Raw genomic sequence first — 18,906 nt, forward strand, 5'->3', positions numbered from 1 at the left:
AGGGAGACAATCAAACATCCTCAGTGGGATGTCAGCGGGGATCTGCCACCACTCAAAACTCAGCCCTTATGTGGTCTTAAATTATTCCTGGCTGCTCCATGTAGGGGCAGATCTAGGCAAAATTGTGTAGTCTGTGAAGTCTGGTTTCTGCACTTCTTCTGTGGCCCCCAGAGCTGCGCTGCTGTTCCCTGCAGCTGAGTCCTCCCCTGTGGCTTGTGCTTCACAGGCAGCTCTGAATCGATATGATGTTAATTTCTGCTGTACAGCAAAGTGATTGTTATACATATATATGCATTCTTTTAAAATTATTCTCCATTATGGTTTATCATAGGATATTGAGTATAGTTCTCTGTGCTATACAGCAGGACCTTGTTGTTTATACATCCTGTATATAAAAGCTTACATCTGCTACCCCCAACCTCACACACCATCCCTTCCCCAACCCCCTCCCCCTTGGCAACCACAAGTCTGTTCTGTGTCCATGAGTCTGTTTCTGTTTCATAGGTTCATTTGTGTCATTTTAGATTCCACATATAAGTGATATCATATGGTATTTGTCTTTCTCTTACTGACTTCACTTATGATCATCTCTAGTTGCATCCATGGTGCTGCAAATGGCATTTCATTCTTTTTTATAGCTGAGTAGTATTCCATTGTGTATATGTACCACACCTTTTTATCCAATCATCTGTCGATGGACATTCAGGTTGCTTCCATGTCTTGGCTATTGTGCATAGTGCTGCTAGGGACATAGGGGTGCATGTAGCTTTTTGAATTATAGTTTTGTCTCGATATATGCCCAGGAGTGGGATTGCTGGACCATAGGTTAATTCTGTTTTTAGTTTCTGAGGAACCTCCAAACTGTTTTCCATAGTGGCTTCACCAACTTACTTTCCCACCAACAGCATAGGAGGGTTCCCTCTTCTGAGGGAGGTTTTGACTGAGAATGAGTGAATTACACAACAGACGACAAAATCTAAGCTGGGCAAGATTGAAACGAAAGGGTTGTGGGGTTCAACGTTGAGAAAGTGGTTGAGAACAAGGTCACTGAAGCCTGGAGTCGGAGGAATGTTTGTTGAAAGGCGAGGATGAGGCGGCACGAGTTGATTTCAGAGGTGCTGTGGTTATTAGTAATGACAAGGTCAAAGGATGGCCGTGGTTATTAGTAATGACAAGGTCAAAGGATGGCCACGGGAGCTGTGGCTGAGACAGGAAGGAACCTACCCTCCATGGGCAACCTTACCTGCTGTCACTTATCCCCAGAGGCCCTTGGCTATAAACAGTGCTAACACAGCACTTAGCACATGCCAGGTACCAGATGAAGAGCTTTAAATCAGTTACCTCTCCTAAGGGAAGATGTAGGGGATTTGCAGGAAGCAGGGGTGGATGAGATGACCCCTTTGCCTATTCTATCCACACTGAGATGACACCACCAAGTGCTGTGGGCTAAAGACAGCCCCCGGCCCCAACCAGCTCAGACTTGAGTGGAGCTACTGGTCACCAATGCAACTCGAGCTGGAAGGAGACAAGAGCTCATGGGGCCAGGGCCCAGTGGGGGAAAAGGAATAAGACCCTAAAAAAGCTTCAACCCTGCTCAGGAGGGGAACTGCTGGCCCATTTCACAGCTGAGGAAAAGATCAGGGAGGTTGCATTCTCGTTGCACAGCTAGTACACCCAAGCTTCTCTCTCTACCTCGAGACTTTTTTGCTTCCTCAGCAGAGACCAGTCAGGCCTGGCACCTACAGCTGTACCTGGGTGGGAGTGCTGGTGCACCTTGCAGCCTCCATTTTTGTGCCCAGACTGATTGTACCTGGATCCGTCCCCCAAATAAGGGCTCCTCACTGGTCATGGGGGAGGCGGAGAAGGGGGCACCCCTTCCTCAATGCTCCGAAGAGCCCAAATCAGAAGCCCAGGGAGGTGCTCCAGTTCCTATGGACCTGGTGCAGTAACTTCCTCTCAGATCTGACACCCCCATCTGAGAAGGGACGCATGCACAGACGCCACGTGCAGGTGTGCGATTCAACCAGCAGGTGGCGCCAGAGAAAGCCTCCCAAGTGCCAGAGGTGGGGAAGCCAGGATGGATACACCCACAGCCAGAGGGTTAAGACTCCAGAACTCCCAGGCCAAGCTGGGGTCTGGGAGGAAAGGGCAGTGAGAAGAGATGGCACAGGAACCATCCCAAGGGGTACAGGCCCATCCTCTCACCTGTGGCATCATCTCCCCCAGCTAGTGTCTCGGAAAGCTGACTGCCAAAAGGATAGTCTGGCTGTTGAGCCAGATTTTGGGCCCACACTCCCATCAGCCTGACTGGGTTAGTCTTCTTCCTGCCTCAGTTTCCTCTCCACTTTACAGATGAGGGTAGCCTCTAGTAATTATCAAGATTTCAGGGGTATCTCTTCCCCACCACCATTAAACTCCCTTGTGATGTGGACTTATGGCAACAGAAGAGGCTTTAAATGCCCAGAAGTGTCCGTTTTATTTGTCAGTGCAGTAGGGAGCTAAGGCATGACCTGGTTGCTTCCAAGAGTTAGAGGGCCAGCGGTGGAGGGGAGAAGCAAGCCCTCGTGGGCACTGGGCCCCGAAGCTGCCTTCTTGGCTGTGGGCTGGGCCTCAGACCCGAGCCCCAGCAGACCCAAAGCTGTGTTGAAGAGGTTGATGGGGGCAGAGCCATCGGTGATGAGGGTTGATTTTAGGCCCAGGCTCTGGAGCAGTTTTACCTGGAAGGAGCAAGAGGCGGGCGAAAAGATAGTCAGACCCTGGTCCCTTCTATCATCCCCTGGGCCGCCTCTCCAGGGTGGGCTGCCCCCCTCTCTGGTCTGACATTGTAGCCCAAGCCATCCTCATAGGATTAGTCAGTGACAAGCAAGGAACATAAGGGGAGCCTGAGGGTTTCATCCCCTCCCAGGCCTCGTGGGCCTGAAAGCTCTGGGAGCTTTCAGCCAGGTTGCAGCCGTCCAGTCCTTCCTGTTCCTTAAATGCACCAGGTTTCATTCTTTGCACTTGGACCCTCTCCTGGGAAGCTCTCGTCGACTCTACAGAGCACTTAAGTATCCCCTCTTCAGAGGGGCCCTCCTTCCCCAGCTAACTTGACATGTCACCTCTCCCTTCACCATATCACCCTGTTGACTTCTTTCGAAGGGCTTGTCACAGACTGATGTCCCATCAGTTTCCTGCTCTCACAGGAGCGTCTGCTCACTGCTGAGTCTAGCACTGTGCCTGATAGGACACCCTGCTCGAATGACATGGGATACAGAGTCCAAGTTACCACCTCCCCTCGCCCGTCTGTCCCCGACATCTTTCTAGGTGTTGTGTTTGCCTCCCCGGCTCTGCCTTCTTGGTTCCAAATATGGTCCCAAGACATACACACAAAGACATATACACACACACCCATGCCTGCACTCTCCCCCCACCTCACCTGCATCTCCGGTCCTGCCACAGCGAGGTCCCTGATGGTGCTGGGACCCAGGGCCTCTGTCATCTGCTTGAACTTCTTCACCTCTACCTCAGCCAGCTGCTGGGCCTTGCTCACCTCCAGCTCCAGCTGGGCCCGGGCATAGACCAGTTCGAGCTCTCGCACTTTCTTTACTCGCTGGAGCTCAGCCTCCTGGAAGGGGAAAACCCAGCATTCTTTTGATCGTGTGGCCCCTGGACATGTCCAGCAAGTCCCCCAGCCAGCAAACCTGAGGGAATTCAGATGGAGGGGATGGAATGGTAAACTTACCACCATCAGTTAGGGGTGAACCCTGGCTATGCCACCTTTTAGCTAGTGACCCTGGGAGCCCCTTAATTCAAGCCTCGGTGCCCTCCTCTGTAAGATGGAGGGAACTCCTACCCTTAATGGGATTTCAAGCATTAAATAAGATCTTGTATGTAAAACACAGGCAATACCTAGCATAAAGTGGGCCAGTGTTGGAGCACATGTCTGTAAGACGGGTGTAATCATCATCCTTACCTTCAAAGCAGGTATTAAGTAAATTGAAATAGGGCAAAAGACTTCGTAAACCACCAAGTATTTGGACAGGGCTTTCTGTTAGGGTACTTGGTTTCCCACATGGCTTCAGGGACTGCAGCCATCTGGCTTCTTCCAGACCCCAAGGCCACACCCTTCCACGGGCATCTCCCCCACTCACCGTCTCAATGGCCAAGGCCTCTGCCTTGAGCTTGGCCTGGATCACGGAGCCTTCTCCCTCAATGCGCGCCGCCTCTGCTCGGGACTCGGCCTCTGCCTTGGCGGTCCCAGTGCTCTCCACCGCGGTGCTGGAGACGGCGCAGAGTCAGGGAGACCCAGGAGGAAGCCCAGCCCTGCCCTCCTCCGCCCTTGACTTATGCTGTAGCAGCACGAGGATGCCTGCGCGCTCACGCACGCACGCACACACACCCCTCGCATCAGCTGCTCTTCCAAGAACCCCTGCCATCTTTTCTTCTAGTTCTCCACCCACCTCAGAGCCTCCAGCTCCAAGAGCTCCCTGCGAGCTTTTTCAGCTTCTGATTGGTCTAAGATCTTCTGTCTCTCAAGCCGGCCGCGGGCTTCTTGTTCTAGTCTCTGAGCCTCGTGCCTGGGTGGGAGAGGGGATAGGTAAGACGCTGGCATGGGGCCAGAGCTGCAACAGGAGCTCCAAGGGCAGGGACCACTGGCCCATGGGAGGCCCTTGACGTGCAAATGAAAGCACAGCGTGTGCGCTGTGCAAGCCAAGTGCGATTCTAGGTGCAGGGGCCCGTGGCTGTGACCGTGACTCCTGCTTTTACACGAGTTACTTTCCAGTGGGGGAAAAAAGGACAAGTAAACAGGGATGATTTCAGACAGTGACAATCTCCTTGGAAAATGGGTGCTACAATAACATGACTGGGCAAAGAGGGTGCTGCTTCAGTTGGGGTAAAAAAGGGCTCTATGACGACATGACCTTTGGAGGCCAGAAGGAGCCTGCCCTGAAGCGCAGGGAGAACGTTCTGGCCAGAGGGAACAGCCAGTGCTGAGTTCCCACCTTGAAGAGCAGAAAGGAGCTGGTGGGCCTGGAGCATGTGAGCCTGCGGAGAAGGCTGGAAGGTGAGGAGGGGGAGGCAAGGCTGGACCCCAGAGTGCCTGGAGGGCCACAGATACGAATCTGGGTTCCAGCACAAGCAAGGTGAGAAGCCACAGAAGCAGGGGTGGCATCTATTCCCACCTTAAGTAGCCCAGGCTCTCTGCTGGGTAAGGAGGACAGCAGGCTGACCACCAGGGTGCCGTGTTACCCAGGTCCTGGCAGCAGGCTAGAGACAGGGACCCTGGAAAGGTCGGGGCCCACAGTGGGCATCGTGGAGAGCCAGGCCCCCAGGCCTCACTCACTTGGCAGCTGCTTCCTGGGAGTTGGTGGTGATCTCAATGGCCAGCTGGACGCTGCGCTGCAGGGCGTCCCGGGTCCTCTGGTCCACGGGCTCCACCGACTGCACATCCACACTGCTGACCACCAGCCCATTTTGGGGGAAGACAGCCCGGTCCCGGGGCTGGGGCAGGGCCATGCTGTCAGACCCCTTGGTTTCTGGGGGCTCAAAGCCAAAGACAGCAGTGCGAATGATGTGGGCTGAGTTCTTATGGAAGTCATCAAAGGTGACAGAGGCCACGGCCCCTCGCACCCGGGATGCAATGGCCTTGCAGGCGTCACCCACGAAGTCGGGCACTGAGAAGAGCTTGGCCGTCTCTTGGGGGTCCTTCCGGTCACTCAGCTCAAAGTGCCTGTGAGCAAAGACAACTCTCTCATCTTCCAAAAGGACACTGACACCCACCTTCTGTGGTTGGGAAGGGTCTCACGACAGAGAACGCTAATTAGCATCTGCTATGTGTTAGGTGAAGTCCTAAGAAACTTACATGTTCCCATTTTATTTGCTCAGCCACACTATGAGGTGGGAATGAGCATTACCCCCATCATAGACAAGGAAATAGAGGTCCAGAGAGGTTAAGCGACAGACCCTAAGTCACACAACAGGTGCCAAGCCAGAAAGTTGAACCCAGGCAGTGTGGCTCCAGGGTCTGTGCCCCCCAACGATATCAGTGCCCAGCTGCCTTTGTCACAGTCCTGGCCACTCAGTCAAGAGGTGAGAAACGCGCTTGGGAGTTGTTGAGTACTGCTTCTGCATCTGACTTATCTCCCCCAATTCTCATCACTGCCATTTGAGCTCTAACTATGGACCGGTCACAGTTCTAATTCTCACAGCATCCTTTCCACAGCCCCATTAAGTTGATGGTCATGTCCTTAACGTCATTTTACAGACTGGGAAACTGAGGAAAGCACCCAATACTTGCCCAGGCCCACAGCTAGCAAACGGCAGGGCTGGGATGCACACCCATCAGCCTCAGAGTACTTGCTCTTGACCACCCGGCCACTCTCACCAGTTGGGTCTGATTAATCTTTTTAAAACCTTGTAGTTACATGTTTGGCTGAAGTCACGCTAGGAGTTTAGCTGAGGAGTATCCTCCTGCCGTTTCCCCCCAAATTCTACCCCCAGGTGAGCCCTCATCTTTCCTGTCGTTCCTCTTGGGCGTCAGACTGGATTTGCATGAACCCCTGGGTTTCCTCCTTGACCGTGGCTTGGAGTCAGGAGTTCTGCCCTGATTGTGAGCTCAGCACTCGAGGTGGCATCTCTTCTCTTCAGGGTGCCCCCGGGGCTGCACCAGCAGGGGCCCTGGCCCTCCCCTCTGCCCCTCACCAGTTGTAGGCAAGCTGCAGCTGGAGCCTGGCGTGGTCTGCGGTTTCGATGGTGATGATGTCCGTGAAGAAGTCAGGCCCCAGCAGCAGGCAGAGCACGCGGCGGGCATGGGGACGCTTGGGTCGCCCAGCTGAGAGGGACAACACTGTGAACTGCTCCTCGGGACCCAGCGACACCAGCTCTGGCCCAAAGACCACGCTGCAGAGGGAGCCGGGAGTCAGAGGCCCGGAGAGGCCGTCCCGCCGCAGCCCCACACGGCGCAGCCCCACACGGCGCAGCCCCCAGGCCACCGCTCACCGGGCTCTCTTATCCCGGTAGTCGTACACCTGCACCGTGGCATTGTGGGGCACACGGTAGCTGACCACGTGGGTCTTGTTCCGGGGGGCGGAGGGCCTAGGAGTCTTGCATGTCTCTTTCTCACCCCTGTCCGCCAGAGGGTCCTGCCCCTTGTTTAGCAGCTCCTCCACCCCCAGAGGCAGCTCCTTCTCCCAAAGGACTTCATCCTGGGTCAGCATGTAGGTGCTCCCGATCACAGCACGCACCTCAAGAGAGGAAGACGAGGAGGAATGTCACCGGCAAAAGGAGGAAGGAAAGAGCCCTACCCAGCATCCCTAAAGCGGAACTGGTCCAGGAGGTAGGACAGCATCGTGGTTAAATGTGGTCTCTGGAAGGAGGCTGCGTTCAAGTTCGCTCTCTGCAAGTTCTGTCACCTTCGGCAGCTCTCTCACCCGTGTGCAAAATGGACATGATAGTGGCAACCTCATAGGGTAGAGGAATGAATGACATCTCACATGTCTAGTGTCAAGAATTTGGCATATAGTAAGTTCCCGATATTATTTCTTCTGGAATCTTCCTTCATGGGGCAGCCTGGAGGGCATCCCAGGGACAGATGCAATCCTAGGAAATAGGTAGCACACACTAACATTTCCTAGGATTCTGAGCTCTGCTTGTAGGTTGGATTCTTAAAGAGGTTGGAGATGTGGTCCTAGGTCTAACCAAGATCAAGGTTTAGGTGAGAGGCAGAGAGGAGGGATTCCACCAGGAAAAGGGTATGGGAGGGAGGTCAGGTCTTACTGTTCCTAGGCCACATCCCAGTCAGACCTTTATGCCGGAGGCCAGATCTGCAATGGGGACTAAGTTTCCATCTTAAAATCTGGTTCATCTTCTTGCTTGAGAGCTCTAACATTTGAAATTAGATATTTAAGACAAAGGGAAGGCAAAAACTCCAGAGAATGCCCTCATATTTAGCAGCCGGCTGGCTTGGATGCTACTGGCAACACTGCTGAATCCCTTCTGTCACCTCCACCATGCATCTCTCCATCAGCATCACCCACTTGCCCAGACCAAGCCACCACCAGGGCCACATGGCAGCGATGGCACCCATCCCTCAGTTCTTACCCTTCCGGTTTTGACATCCTGCACGTAGATGCCCTCGTTCTCATCCAGCGGGATGGCCTGACGCTCCTCTACCACCTCCACCTTGGCAGGTGGTACGTACTCCAGGGGTCCACGGATGAGCCAGCGGTCCCCCGCCTGGTGGGAGACCTTCTCCTCGCCCTCCCCCTCTTCCAGGGGCCGCAGGGCCCTCAATAGCAGCCCCTGCTGTTCCGACAGCACATATACGTTCTGGATGCCTCGTTCCAGCTTCTCCCCGGGCTGGAGGAAGAAAGACTTCTCCCCCTAGTGGGGAGAAGCGGGTCAGGAGCAGTCGCCACCCAGGGCTGTGGGTGCCTCTGATGGTACCTCCTTCAGCTCCATGTGACCATGGGCTTGTGCTGAGGACAGGAGCCCCCAAAAGCACCCTCCCCACACTTACATCATACAATGAATCATTATCTAGACTGTGAGGGACTCTACAAATGCCTGTAGATCTGGTCAAACCTGCCCTGGGACTTCCCTGGTGGCGCAGTGGTTAAGAATCTGCCTGCCAATGCAGGGGACACAGGTTCAAGCCCTGGCCCAGGAAGATTCCACATGCCACGGAGCAACTAAGCCTGTGTGCCACAACTACTGAGCCCACGTGCCACAACTACTGAAGCCGGTGTGCCTAGAGCCCGTGCTCCACAACCAAGAGAAGCCACCGCAATGAGAAGCCCGCGTGCAGCAACAAAGACCCAATGCAGCCATAAATAAATACATTAATAAATTTTTTTTTTAAACTTTTATTTATTTATTTATTTGTGGTACGCGGGCCTCTCACTGTTGTGGTCTCTCCCGTTGCGGAGCACAGGCTCCGGACACACAGGCTCAGCGGCCATGGCTCACGGGCCCAGCCGCTCCGCGGCATGTGGGATCCTCTCAGACCGGGGCACGAACCCGCGTCCCCTGCACCGGCAGGCAGACTCTCAACCACTGCGCCACCAGGGAAGCCCCATTAATAAATTTTAAAACCTGCCCTGAAAATTCTGTAAACTGTCAAGGTCTGGGTTCTCACAAGCTCAATAGTTAAGAATTAATCTATTATTGCTTTATTTCTCCCATACTTTGTTGCCTTGGGATGGTGTAGTCCAGAGTTGGTAATCTCTGATCTTTGGGCCAAATCTGGCCTGCTGCCTATTTTTAATATATAATATAAATACATATATGTGTATATATATATTTGAGAAATAACCCACATATTAGAAAATACACCTATTTAAAGTATACAATTCAGTTGTTTTGGTATATCCAGAGCTGCCCAACATCACTACTGCCTAACCCCAGGACATTATAGTCCTGAAAAGAAACCCTATACACAGTAGTAGTTACTGCCCAGCCCCACCCCACACACTATGCATGGATTTACCTATTCTGGACATTTCATGTAAACGGAATCATACAATATGTAGTCTTTCACGTCTGGCTTCTATTGCCTAGCATGATGCTTTCAAGTTTGTCCATGTTGTAGCACATATTAGAACTTCATTTTTGATTTTTACCTTTTTGAATCATTTCAAGAACATGAATGCCCTCAACCCCAGAAAGATTATCTATCATCCTTTTGACTGATATTCCATTGTAGGGATATACCATATTTTTCATCCATTCATCAGTTGATAGACATCTGGGTTGTTCCTATTTATTCTACCTCCTGTTTTTGCAAATAAAATGTTACAGGAACACAGCAGCACTGGTTCGTTTACAAGCCGTCTACGCTGCTTTCACGGCACAACAGCAGAGTTGAGTAGTTGCAACAGAGACCATATGGCTCACAGAGCCTAAAATATCTACGATCTTCACAGGAAAGGTGTGCCCAGCCCTGCTAGTCCCACATATAGTTCAGAGAGGGGATGAGGTAGAGGATGCAGAGAAGGGTAAACCAAGAGATTTGTTTGATGCAGGATGACAAAGTTTCCAGAACAGAGGGATGTGGAATATTAGAGAGAGTTTCCAGGTTTACAGACACAGTGCAGGGCCAGGGAGGCACTCACAAGAGAGGCCATGTGTGACCTCAGGTCAGGGATGCCAGAAAGATCAATGAGACAGTGTCTCAAGGGATAGAGACAAGTGTGCACAGAGGGAGCCAAAACAAGCTTGGTGTTTCGAGAACATGTACCGAGGGGGGGAGGAGGGCAGGGACTGGGGTCCAAGGGCCTTAGGCCACTCCAAAGGCATTCACCTCTGGGTGAGGTGGAGACACTGACCTTGACCACACGCTTTTGCCCCAGCTGGTTCTTGCCATCTGGTCCCACCGGGTCGAGAATCACACAGTAGTTGTGGGGACCCAAGGTGGTGATGGACACGACCCCCATCACCTCCTCATAGACATCTGGTACGTGGGCGTCTGTGTCCTGCGTGGTCACCAGCCACTCCTCCCCAGTGCGGTGGGTCACTCCCCTGAAGTCTCGGAAGTTCTGCCGAGCCCGGAGGTGCAGGGCTGTCTGTAGAGCAAGATGTCGGGGGGTTTGAATAAACCCACCTCTAACTTCCTCGGGGGATCTGGGAACCCTACTGGCCACTAAATGATCCAGGTCTAAGTGACAGTGTCTACCAATCCAGGAGGACTTCTTAAACCCTTTCAGGTGACCCAGGACACTCCTCAGGTGATCTTATTTTCACATTCTCTGACACCATTCTCTGCCACTCTGAGAGTCTCCCACCCAGGGTCCTCCAGAGCACAAACCTTTTCCGTAAGGATCACAGCATCCACCACATCGAGAACCTCCTCAAACACTGCAGGAAGGTACGCACCCACGGAACGGACCAGCCATTCTTCTCCTGGGCCAGGGGCAGAGAGGCGAGGGTCAAAGGTCACACAGCCTGTTCCCCAGCTGCCCCTTCCTGCAGCCTAGACAACAGGACACCCGCAGAACTTTGTGGGCCACTTTGAGATGCCACTGCCCCTATGCTCAAGGGTCTGACAGGAGTCATTGTTTTCCTTTTTTGAGGCCAGAGGAAAACCAATCCCTACCCAAGAAAGATTTAAAAAAAAAAAAAAAAAAAGCCCTTCCAAGTGCCCAAGTTGCTACATTCCAATACTCTGCTAGGCCTTCTCTAAGCTCCAAAGACCGACTTTTTTCCTTCCCCTAAAATGGGCAGAACTGCCTCTATTATAGCTGCAGAGGTCATTGAGCCTACTGGAGAAGCAAGAGTGCTGGGGGAAAAGTTCCAGTCTGGCCCTTCCTGGCCATAAACCCAGGCCTCAGTGATGTCATATGGAAAATGGGAGTCGTGGTACCTCAAGGTTGTTGGAGGACTAAAGAAGTTACCGTTTGTAAGGCATTTGAACCACACCTGGCTCAGTAAGCACGGCCTTTGTGAAGACCTTATTTAATACATCACATTTGTCAAACACAATTACTAGTTGTATATGAACACCTGCTTTGTTGACCTAGGAACAGACATGGCCGCTGCCCCCAGCTCATGATAAAGGGTTGGGGGGAAGAAAAATCCATGTCAGCATGATCGTGATCACAGGATCCGGGTAGAGCCTCCTGAAGGGGGTGGGGGGAAGCAGCAGGGGGCAGCCCAGAACAGCTGGCAAGAGATACCAGGGAAGCATTTCCTCCAGGCTACAAGTGGCTACCCCCAAACTTCCCCACTTCCCCTGTGGTTGAGGCACGGCCTGCCCCCCCAACCGCACCCACCCACCCACCGTCAGCATCCCTTCAAGACCCCACCTGTCACTCTCTCCTTCCCCTCCCGGTCCCAGCATTCCTTGCGGGCCCTCAGCCGCAGGGCCTGGTTCTGCTTGATGATTGTTGCCTGAATGATCTCCACAACCTCCACCTCCTTCCGGGGGATATACGTGCCTGGGAAGGGAAGATGAGATGGGTGTTGAAGGTCAGAAGATATCAGGGCTAGAATGCGAGGGCAGGAAAACTCTGACCCTGACCCGGCTGGAGAGGAAATACTTACCAGGTCCTTCAAATAGCCACTCATCTCCTGCCACCACCTTGTCTCCATTCTTATCCTCAAAATCCAGCAGCGCCTTAAGATGGAGGGCGGTGTTGGGCAGAACCACCTGCAGTGGGGTGATGTCCTAATAGGGGAAGAAGGGGGGTCACGGGGTATTCAGAGCTGGGACCCCTGGAGTCAAACCTGACACCGTGAAGGTCAGAGTCCACAGCATCAATCTCTCCATGTCCCAAAATAAGACTCCGAGTGTAATGTACAAGGTAGGTGTGCCCCCCAAGCCATCTGGTCTGAAGAGCTAAGATGGAGTTGAGAGCAAGAGGCTGCCACTGCTGATGGGCCAAGGACACACCTTCCTCTGCAGAAGTGCTCAGATCTTGTTATGAACTAGAAATCCAGGTGGGAAACTGGGTAGAGGGCTTGATGGGAGATGTGGGAGAAACATCTGAGAAGCTGAGTAAGTGAATATCTCATGGCCCAGTGTGCACTGGGGCTCTCAGGAAGTATAAGGTGGTGGGAAAGTATAAACTTCTATAACAGGCACATTTGAAGCACGAGGCTTTGTTTTCAAGGTTGCCTCATGGTCACAAGACAGCCATTGTGCTCCAGCCATCACATCTCCTTCCATCAGGAAGGGGGACCCAGCCACAAGCTGCCAAACCTTTTTAGAGGTTTGTACAAATATTTTCTACAAATAGGATTTCACTTGATCTTTGATCCGAGGGAGGCAGGAAGGCAAGGAAAGAGGCTCATAGAGGCTAAGGGACATGATCAAGGTCACACAACGAGTAAGAAACAGAATCAGGATTTGAACCTCAGCCTTATCGAAGCCTACCTGCCACTCCTTACTCCAACTAGAGTAGCCCCCTGGGAGGAGAAGCTCACATAACTCTACTTCACCCACCGACCACACTCTGGGTTGGAGAGGCAAAGCTGGAGGTTTACTGCCCAGGCAAGCCTTTGCCTGGACACCTTCTATGTGCACGGCGCTCAGCTGGTTGTGGTGGAGTCAAGACATACCCCCATCTTCGTGGAGTTGAGGTTCCAGTGGGTGATAAGACAAACACAGACCAATGCCTCCAAGCAGACTGTGGACCGGGTCAAGGGGAAGAGGTTGCAGAAATCCAGGTGAAGAAGTTAGGAAAGGCCCTCAGAGAGTAGCATTTGAACTGGGGCTCAAAGGAAGAGCTGGCTTTTGATATAAAGGTGTAGAAAGAGGAGGAGGAAGGTGTGAGCATTCTGGGAAGAGCGTGTAGTCCAGTACGGTTTTCATTTCTCACATATACTCCATCGTCACTTCCTGTCTGTCCATTGCAAATCCAGGTCCACCTTTATCTATCCCTGCCACACCCTCACCTAAGCTGCCAACATCTCTCGCCTGGATGATGGAAATATCTTCCTAACTGGTCTCCTGGCTGCCTCCTTTGTCTCCTTTCAGTTTGTCCCGCACGCTGTTACAGGCTTTCAGCTTGAGTGACTAGGTCCAGTAGTTATCACTAAGTGAGACTGGGAATATGGGACAAGAACAGATTTGGGGGTAAGGGGAAGTGTTAGGTTTGGATAGCCAGTATGAGGCGGCTGTGGGACATCTAGGAGAGGGCTTCCTATAGGCAGCTAGGGGACTCACAGCCTGTAGTTCCCAGATGAGGTATAGAGTCGGGAGTCGGGTGTCTTCAACACAGATGAAGTGATCAAGGCCATGAAAAAAAAAAAAAGAAGGCACACAGGATATTCAGGACAGAACCTGAAGGCAGAGGGGATGGGGAGAAGATGGGGAAAAAAAGATGTCCACAGAGTAAAACACAGACAAGTTTTAGTAAGAGGGCAGATCAACAATGGACGTGGCCAAGAGGGTCTGTGAGACACAGAATGACAGTCCACTGGGCCTACACTTAGGATGTCTTGGGGTTTTGCCAAAGTGGGGTCAGCGGAGGTGGGGGGCCAGATGCAGGGGCTTGTGAGGCAACAGGGCAGAGAACATCAAGTTGTCAAAGTAAATAGGAAAGATTGTAAAGCAACTATACCCCAATTAAAAAAAAAACTAAATAGGAAAGAGAAAGCAGATAGCTAAAAATTAGATTGACAGGGCCATTTATAAAAGCCCATACAAATTTAGTGTGCATATCCTGGGACCCAGAAATTCTTATTAGTTTCTACTCTTAAAACAAAAAAGAAACTAGGGCTTCCCCGGTGGCGCAGTGGTTAAGAATCCGCCTGCCAATGCAGGGGACATGGATTCGAGCCCTGGCCCAGGAAGATCCCACATGCCGCGGAGCAACTAAGCCCGTGTGCCACAACTACTGAGCCTGCGCTCTAGAGCCTGCGAGCCACAACTACTGAGCCCATGTGCCACAACTACTGAAGCCTGCATGCATACAGTCCATGCTCTGCAACAGGAGAAGCCACCACAATGAGAAGCCCGAGCACCGCAATGAAGAGTAGTCCCCGCTCGCCGCAACTAGAGAAAGCCTGAGCACAGCAATGAAGACCCAACACAGCCAAAAATAAAAAACAAACAAATAAATAAATTTATAAAAAAAGAAGAAAAAGAAACTAGCATGCACAAGGGCACACACACACAAGGATATTCACCACAGCACTGTTTTTCCGTATAAATTGGACACATCCTAAATGGTAACTCAGGAGAAGGGCTGAACCTCTATCTATCACATGGAATTACAAACAATTAAACAAGAAATGACTTATGCACCAAGATGAGAAGTTCATTCAAAATACACTGGCAAGTGACAATGTGCTAGCCCTTATGCAAATAAGTTATAACCAATACTTTTTCGGATACATACTTACATGGATGCACAGATGTATCTGGAAGTGTATACCCTGAATGGATGACAGTAGATACCTCTGGGGATGGAGAGCAGATACTGGTGGTGGAAGTCAGAGAGGACTTTACAGTCTTACGAATGCATTCTTTAGATGAAAAATGTGCACAAGTAAGCCTTCAAGGCCAGAAAAGGATGGAAGAGGCAGAGCACGTTTATTGGCCAAGAGAAAGGCGCCAGTAACGGAGAAGTTAAAGAAAGGAGAGAGAAGCTCTAGGTGGGGATAAGATCAAGAAATAGAAGGATGCGTCTTCCTGGGTCCACGGATGCAGGGGAACCTCCTAGAGGCTCCAACAGGTAGAAAGGAGACACAGGGAAGGAAAGGGGACACAGACCCAGATCCTTCCAGATGGTCTCAATTTCTAAGGAGGTGACCAAGCTGCTTGAGAGTGAGAGGGCAGAAAACAGGAAGAGAGTCGAGAATGATCAGTATTTAGAGACATGCAGTGGGGAAAAGAAAGGAGAGAAAGCTGGTTGGGAAGGAAACATTAATGAGCAGGCTTGGGTTGGAATGAACCACTTACCCCACTAGCTACTTATAATACTGCTGGGGTGGATCTACCTGAGTGAAAGACAGAAAGATCGGGGTGGGGGGGTAACACCGATCGAGGACAGGGTTTGGGCGCAGGTCTAGCACACGAAGAGCGTGTGTTAAAACGACAGGGTTCCGCTGGGGTAGGGAGAGACCAGGAAGAGAATCTGAAGGATAGAAGTGGGATTCAAAAGCCTGGAGGCAACATGGCAGCAGAGGAGGACTAGGAAGGGGAGACTGATGGTTAAGGAGGAGCTGGGTTTAATTTCAGAGGTGGGGCAACAAGGCCCTACTGTACAGCACAGGGAACTATACTCAACATTTCGTAATAACCTACAAGGGAGAAGAATCTGTGAAACAGATATATATGTATGTATAACTGAATCACTGTGCTGTACACCTGAAACTAACACGACACTGTAGATCAACTTTACTTCAATAAAAAATATAAATATTTTAGCTAAAAAAAACCTTCAGAGTTGGGGCAGGTGCGGGAATAAACCACCCAGTCCAGAGTGGACATGGCACTGGGCAGGACTGAAGCAGAAGATGTGAGGGTCAGACTTGAGGTCAAGAAGGCCAAGATGTTGACAGGGTTATCGCATGGACGTTAGTGAGGCTCCCAGGAGGGCCGGGGAAGGGAGGCCCGAGCCAGGTGGCGGCTCAGTGAAGGGAAAGAAAGTGGTGTGGGTAGGGGCCAGTGCCTCCAAGGAGGGCGAGTGCCGACTCTCTGGTAGAAAAGGAACATCTTGGTGGCACTGGGCTCAGAGGAAGGGAAGGCCCTGCCTTCCTGGCCTGGAGCACGTGGGGTCTGAGAATAAGCCGCTGTGAGCTGGGGCCGCCGGGGGAAGCACAGGTTAAAGAGGCAGCGATGAGGAAAGCTCTCTCCACCCTAGGGAGCTTTTTTTTTTTTTTTTTTGTGGTACGCGGGCCTCTCACTGTTGTGGCCTCTCCCGTTGCGGAGCACAGGCTCCGGACGCGCAGGCTCAGCGGCCATGGCTCATGGGCCCAGCCGTTCCGCGGCATGTGGGATCTTCCCGGACCGGGGCACGAACCCGCATCCCCTGCATTGGCAGGCGGACTCTCAACCACTGCGCCACCAGGGAAGCCCCCCTAGGGAGCTTTTAAATGCTGGTGCCCACCCCTCCAAAAAAGGGGGAGTGCTTTCCCTGGCGGTCCAGTGGTTAAGACTCCATGCTTCCACTGCAGGGGGCACCGGTTCCATCCCTGGTCAGGGAAATAAGATCCCACATGCCACGTGGCCGGAAAAAAAAAATTCTGGTGTCAGACCACCCCCCACAGCTCCCTCCAAGAGAGGGATTTAGTTTGTCTAAGGCAGAACCTGGATATGGCTGATTTAATTTGTGACAGGTTGAGACTTCATAAGAGTTGCAAGAATACTACAAAGAATTCCCTTACACCCTTCATCCAGATTCCTTAAGGGTTAACATCTGAATCATTCTTCATCACTTAGTATCTCCACACACATTTTCCCCAAAGTGCCTGCAGCTAAGTGGACAGGAATGCCTCAAAGCTCCGGGGTCATGCTCTTATGCTTCCAGGATCAAGAAGCACTGCTTAGTAGAGAAGCCCAGAGTAAACAGTGTAAAACGGCAAGGAGGTGAAGGTAAAGAAATGTTACAGAAATGAAGGTGGGGTGCCCTCTCACTCCGGCCCAGGGCCTTAGGGCAACATGGACGAGGGCCTGGCTGGCACTACAGGTCTGTGATGACTTCCCATGGAGCAGCCACAGGCGTCCCGAGCCTGGGCCTCACCTGGTCCACCACTGCTGTCACTGCCCACCGGCATCTGGCACTGTGTGAGAGAATGAAATGCTTACTCTTGGCACAAGTCATTTAGTGTCAGACTGGCCAGGAGCTTCAGGCAGGCTCTGGAGCCTGGAAGATTAGGTCCGGAGATGGGCCGACAGCTCTCAAAGGTCTGAGCTGGGCATGTGAAGAGGAAGGGGATGTTGGGGAAGGTGAGTGGAGGGGCAACAAGTCAATTCTGTCCCAGTGAGAACCAGCAAATGTCACCTCCCACCCCCTCCCATGGCCCCAATTTGTTTTCCCTCCAGAAAGCAGTGCTGAGCCCTAGGTCAAGGTAGCAGGACAGGTAGAGTGGGTACGGGAAAGGTGAGCAGGTACCTTTTCCAGCACCTCCCCTGGATACAGGGGGAAGGGGTCCTGGGCCAGCCGGATCTCTAGGTCAGCGTGGCGGAGCCGTACTTGTCCTGTGACGTCGAACAGCACGGCGTTCTGGGCGTCCCGGGCCACCGGGTTGGTTACTGTGCAGTAGTGGCGTGGGGGTATCGTCACCATGTGCTTGGGGGCAAACAGGACCCTGTTGGAGGGTGAGAAGCAGTGTGAGGACCCAGGGGACCCCCCGTTCCTATCCCCGAAGGAGGCGGCGAATGAGAAAGAAAGCTTCCTGTCACCCAAGCCAGGGAACAGGAAGGAGGAGATGGACGATCATGCCAGCCAGGCTACCAGGCCCTCCTTGGCCCCAGGTGCCCACATAGCCCATTCCCAACACCAACCTCTCATTGTCCTGCCGGATGTAAGTCTTTGGCCCGACCTCCACGCGGGACACGTTGCTGTTCTGGTCCAGCACATGGATGTAGTGGTATGGTGGGATGCGGATGATGGACTCTTCAGCTGCCATGGTGACTCCTGAGCCCAAGGTAGCACAGAGTGTGAAAGACAGATGGGGAGAAGACAAAAGATGAGTCCAGGGGGCTCGGGATGAGGTGGGCATGAAGACTGGCTGGCACTGGGGGAATGGGCCCTTCCTCCTCCGGCTCAGATTATGCCATCCTTCACTGTCCCCACACCCATCTGTTCCTTTCTTCCCACCCAGGGCAGCCCATCCAGACCCCATCCCTGCCAAGAGATGCTTGATGCAGTTAACCACAGAAGCCCAGGGTTCTCCGCCAACTCCTTTCCCTCATTCCCATCTACTTTACCTCCCCCAAGCTTCCTGAAGTACTGGGAGGGGCTTAAGATCAAAACTTCCCCAATCTCTAACCCCCATAGTGTAGGAGGCGGAAGCACACCAAGCTGGGAGAGGTGGTCAGCCTCTGGCGGTGCTGTGGGTCTTCCCCAGCACGGTGGGGGGCAGAGGCTCTGAAGAGCTCCCTGGCTCCTCCAGGGGCAGGCTCCTTTATTTCAAGGGATCCCAAGGGCCCCAGCTGTATGCAAACATTAGCCCATAGCCCAAGAATGTTTGCATGATCTTTGCAGCCCTCCCCCCTTGCGCTTTAAGCAATCCTGGGATGAACTGTTTAGACATGGGCCGCCTCTCAAGGAAGGGGTCCCTGATGGAACTGACGCTCCCATAGAATCAGCTGGATTAGAAACATCACAAAGGGGACTTCCCTGGTGGTGCAGTGGTTAAGAATCTGCCTGCCAATGCAGGGGACACGGGTTCAAGCCCTGGTCCAGGATGATTCCACAAGCCATGGAGCAACTAAGACCATGAGCCACAACTACTGAGCCTGCGCTCTACTGCCCGCGA

The 18,906-nt window shown here is 52.5% G+C and overlaps 1 protein-coding gene across 3 annotated transcripts; it reads right to left on the reverse strand.

The window, feature by feature from the left end:
* Window positions 1-2,469: 2,469 nt before the first annotated feature.
* MVP (major vault protein) lies at window positions 2,470-18,054 on the reverse strand (the record flags this gene model as incomplete). Of its 3 annotated transcripts, none has more annotated exons than XM_079719183.1 (14): window positions 2,470-2,717; window positions 3,416-3,469; window positions 4,176-4,257; window positions 4,440-4,556; window positions 5,324-5,710; window positions 6,682-6,879; window positions 6,979-7,223; window positions 8,080-8,361; window positions 10,305-10,541; window positions 10,784-10,878; window positions 11,781-11,912; window positions 12,019-12,142; window positions 17,538-17,733; window positions 17,930-18,054. In XM_079719183.1, 14 exons carry the CDS (start codon window positions 18,052-18,054, stop codon window positions 2,499-2,501), a joined length of 2,493 nt encoding a protein of 830 aa, XP_079575309.1. In that variant the 3' UTR covers window positions 2,470-2,498. The 3 variants fall into 3 exon arrangements, with proteins under 3 accessions (XP_079575309.1, XP_079575307.1, XP_079575308.1); XM_079719181.1 differs by having other exon boundaries at window positions 3,416-3,604; window positions 4,131-4,257; XM_079719182.1 differs by lacking the exon at window positions 6,682-6,879 and having other exon boundaries at window positions 3,416-3,604; window positions 4,131-4,257.
* Between the last annotated feature and the right edge of the window lie 852 nt (window positions 18,055-18,906).

The sequence above is a fragment of the Hyperoodon ampullatus genome (assembly GCF_949752795.1).
Source record: "Hyperoodon ampullatus genome assembly, chromosome: 14".
NCBI classification, from domain to species: domain Eukaryota; kingdom Metazoa; phylum Chordata; class Mammalia; order Artiodactyla; family Ziphiidae; genus Hyperoodon; species Hyperoodon ampullatus.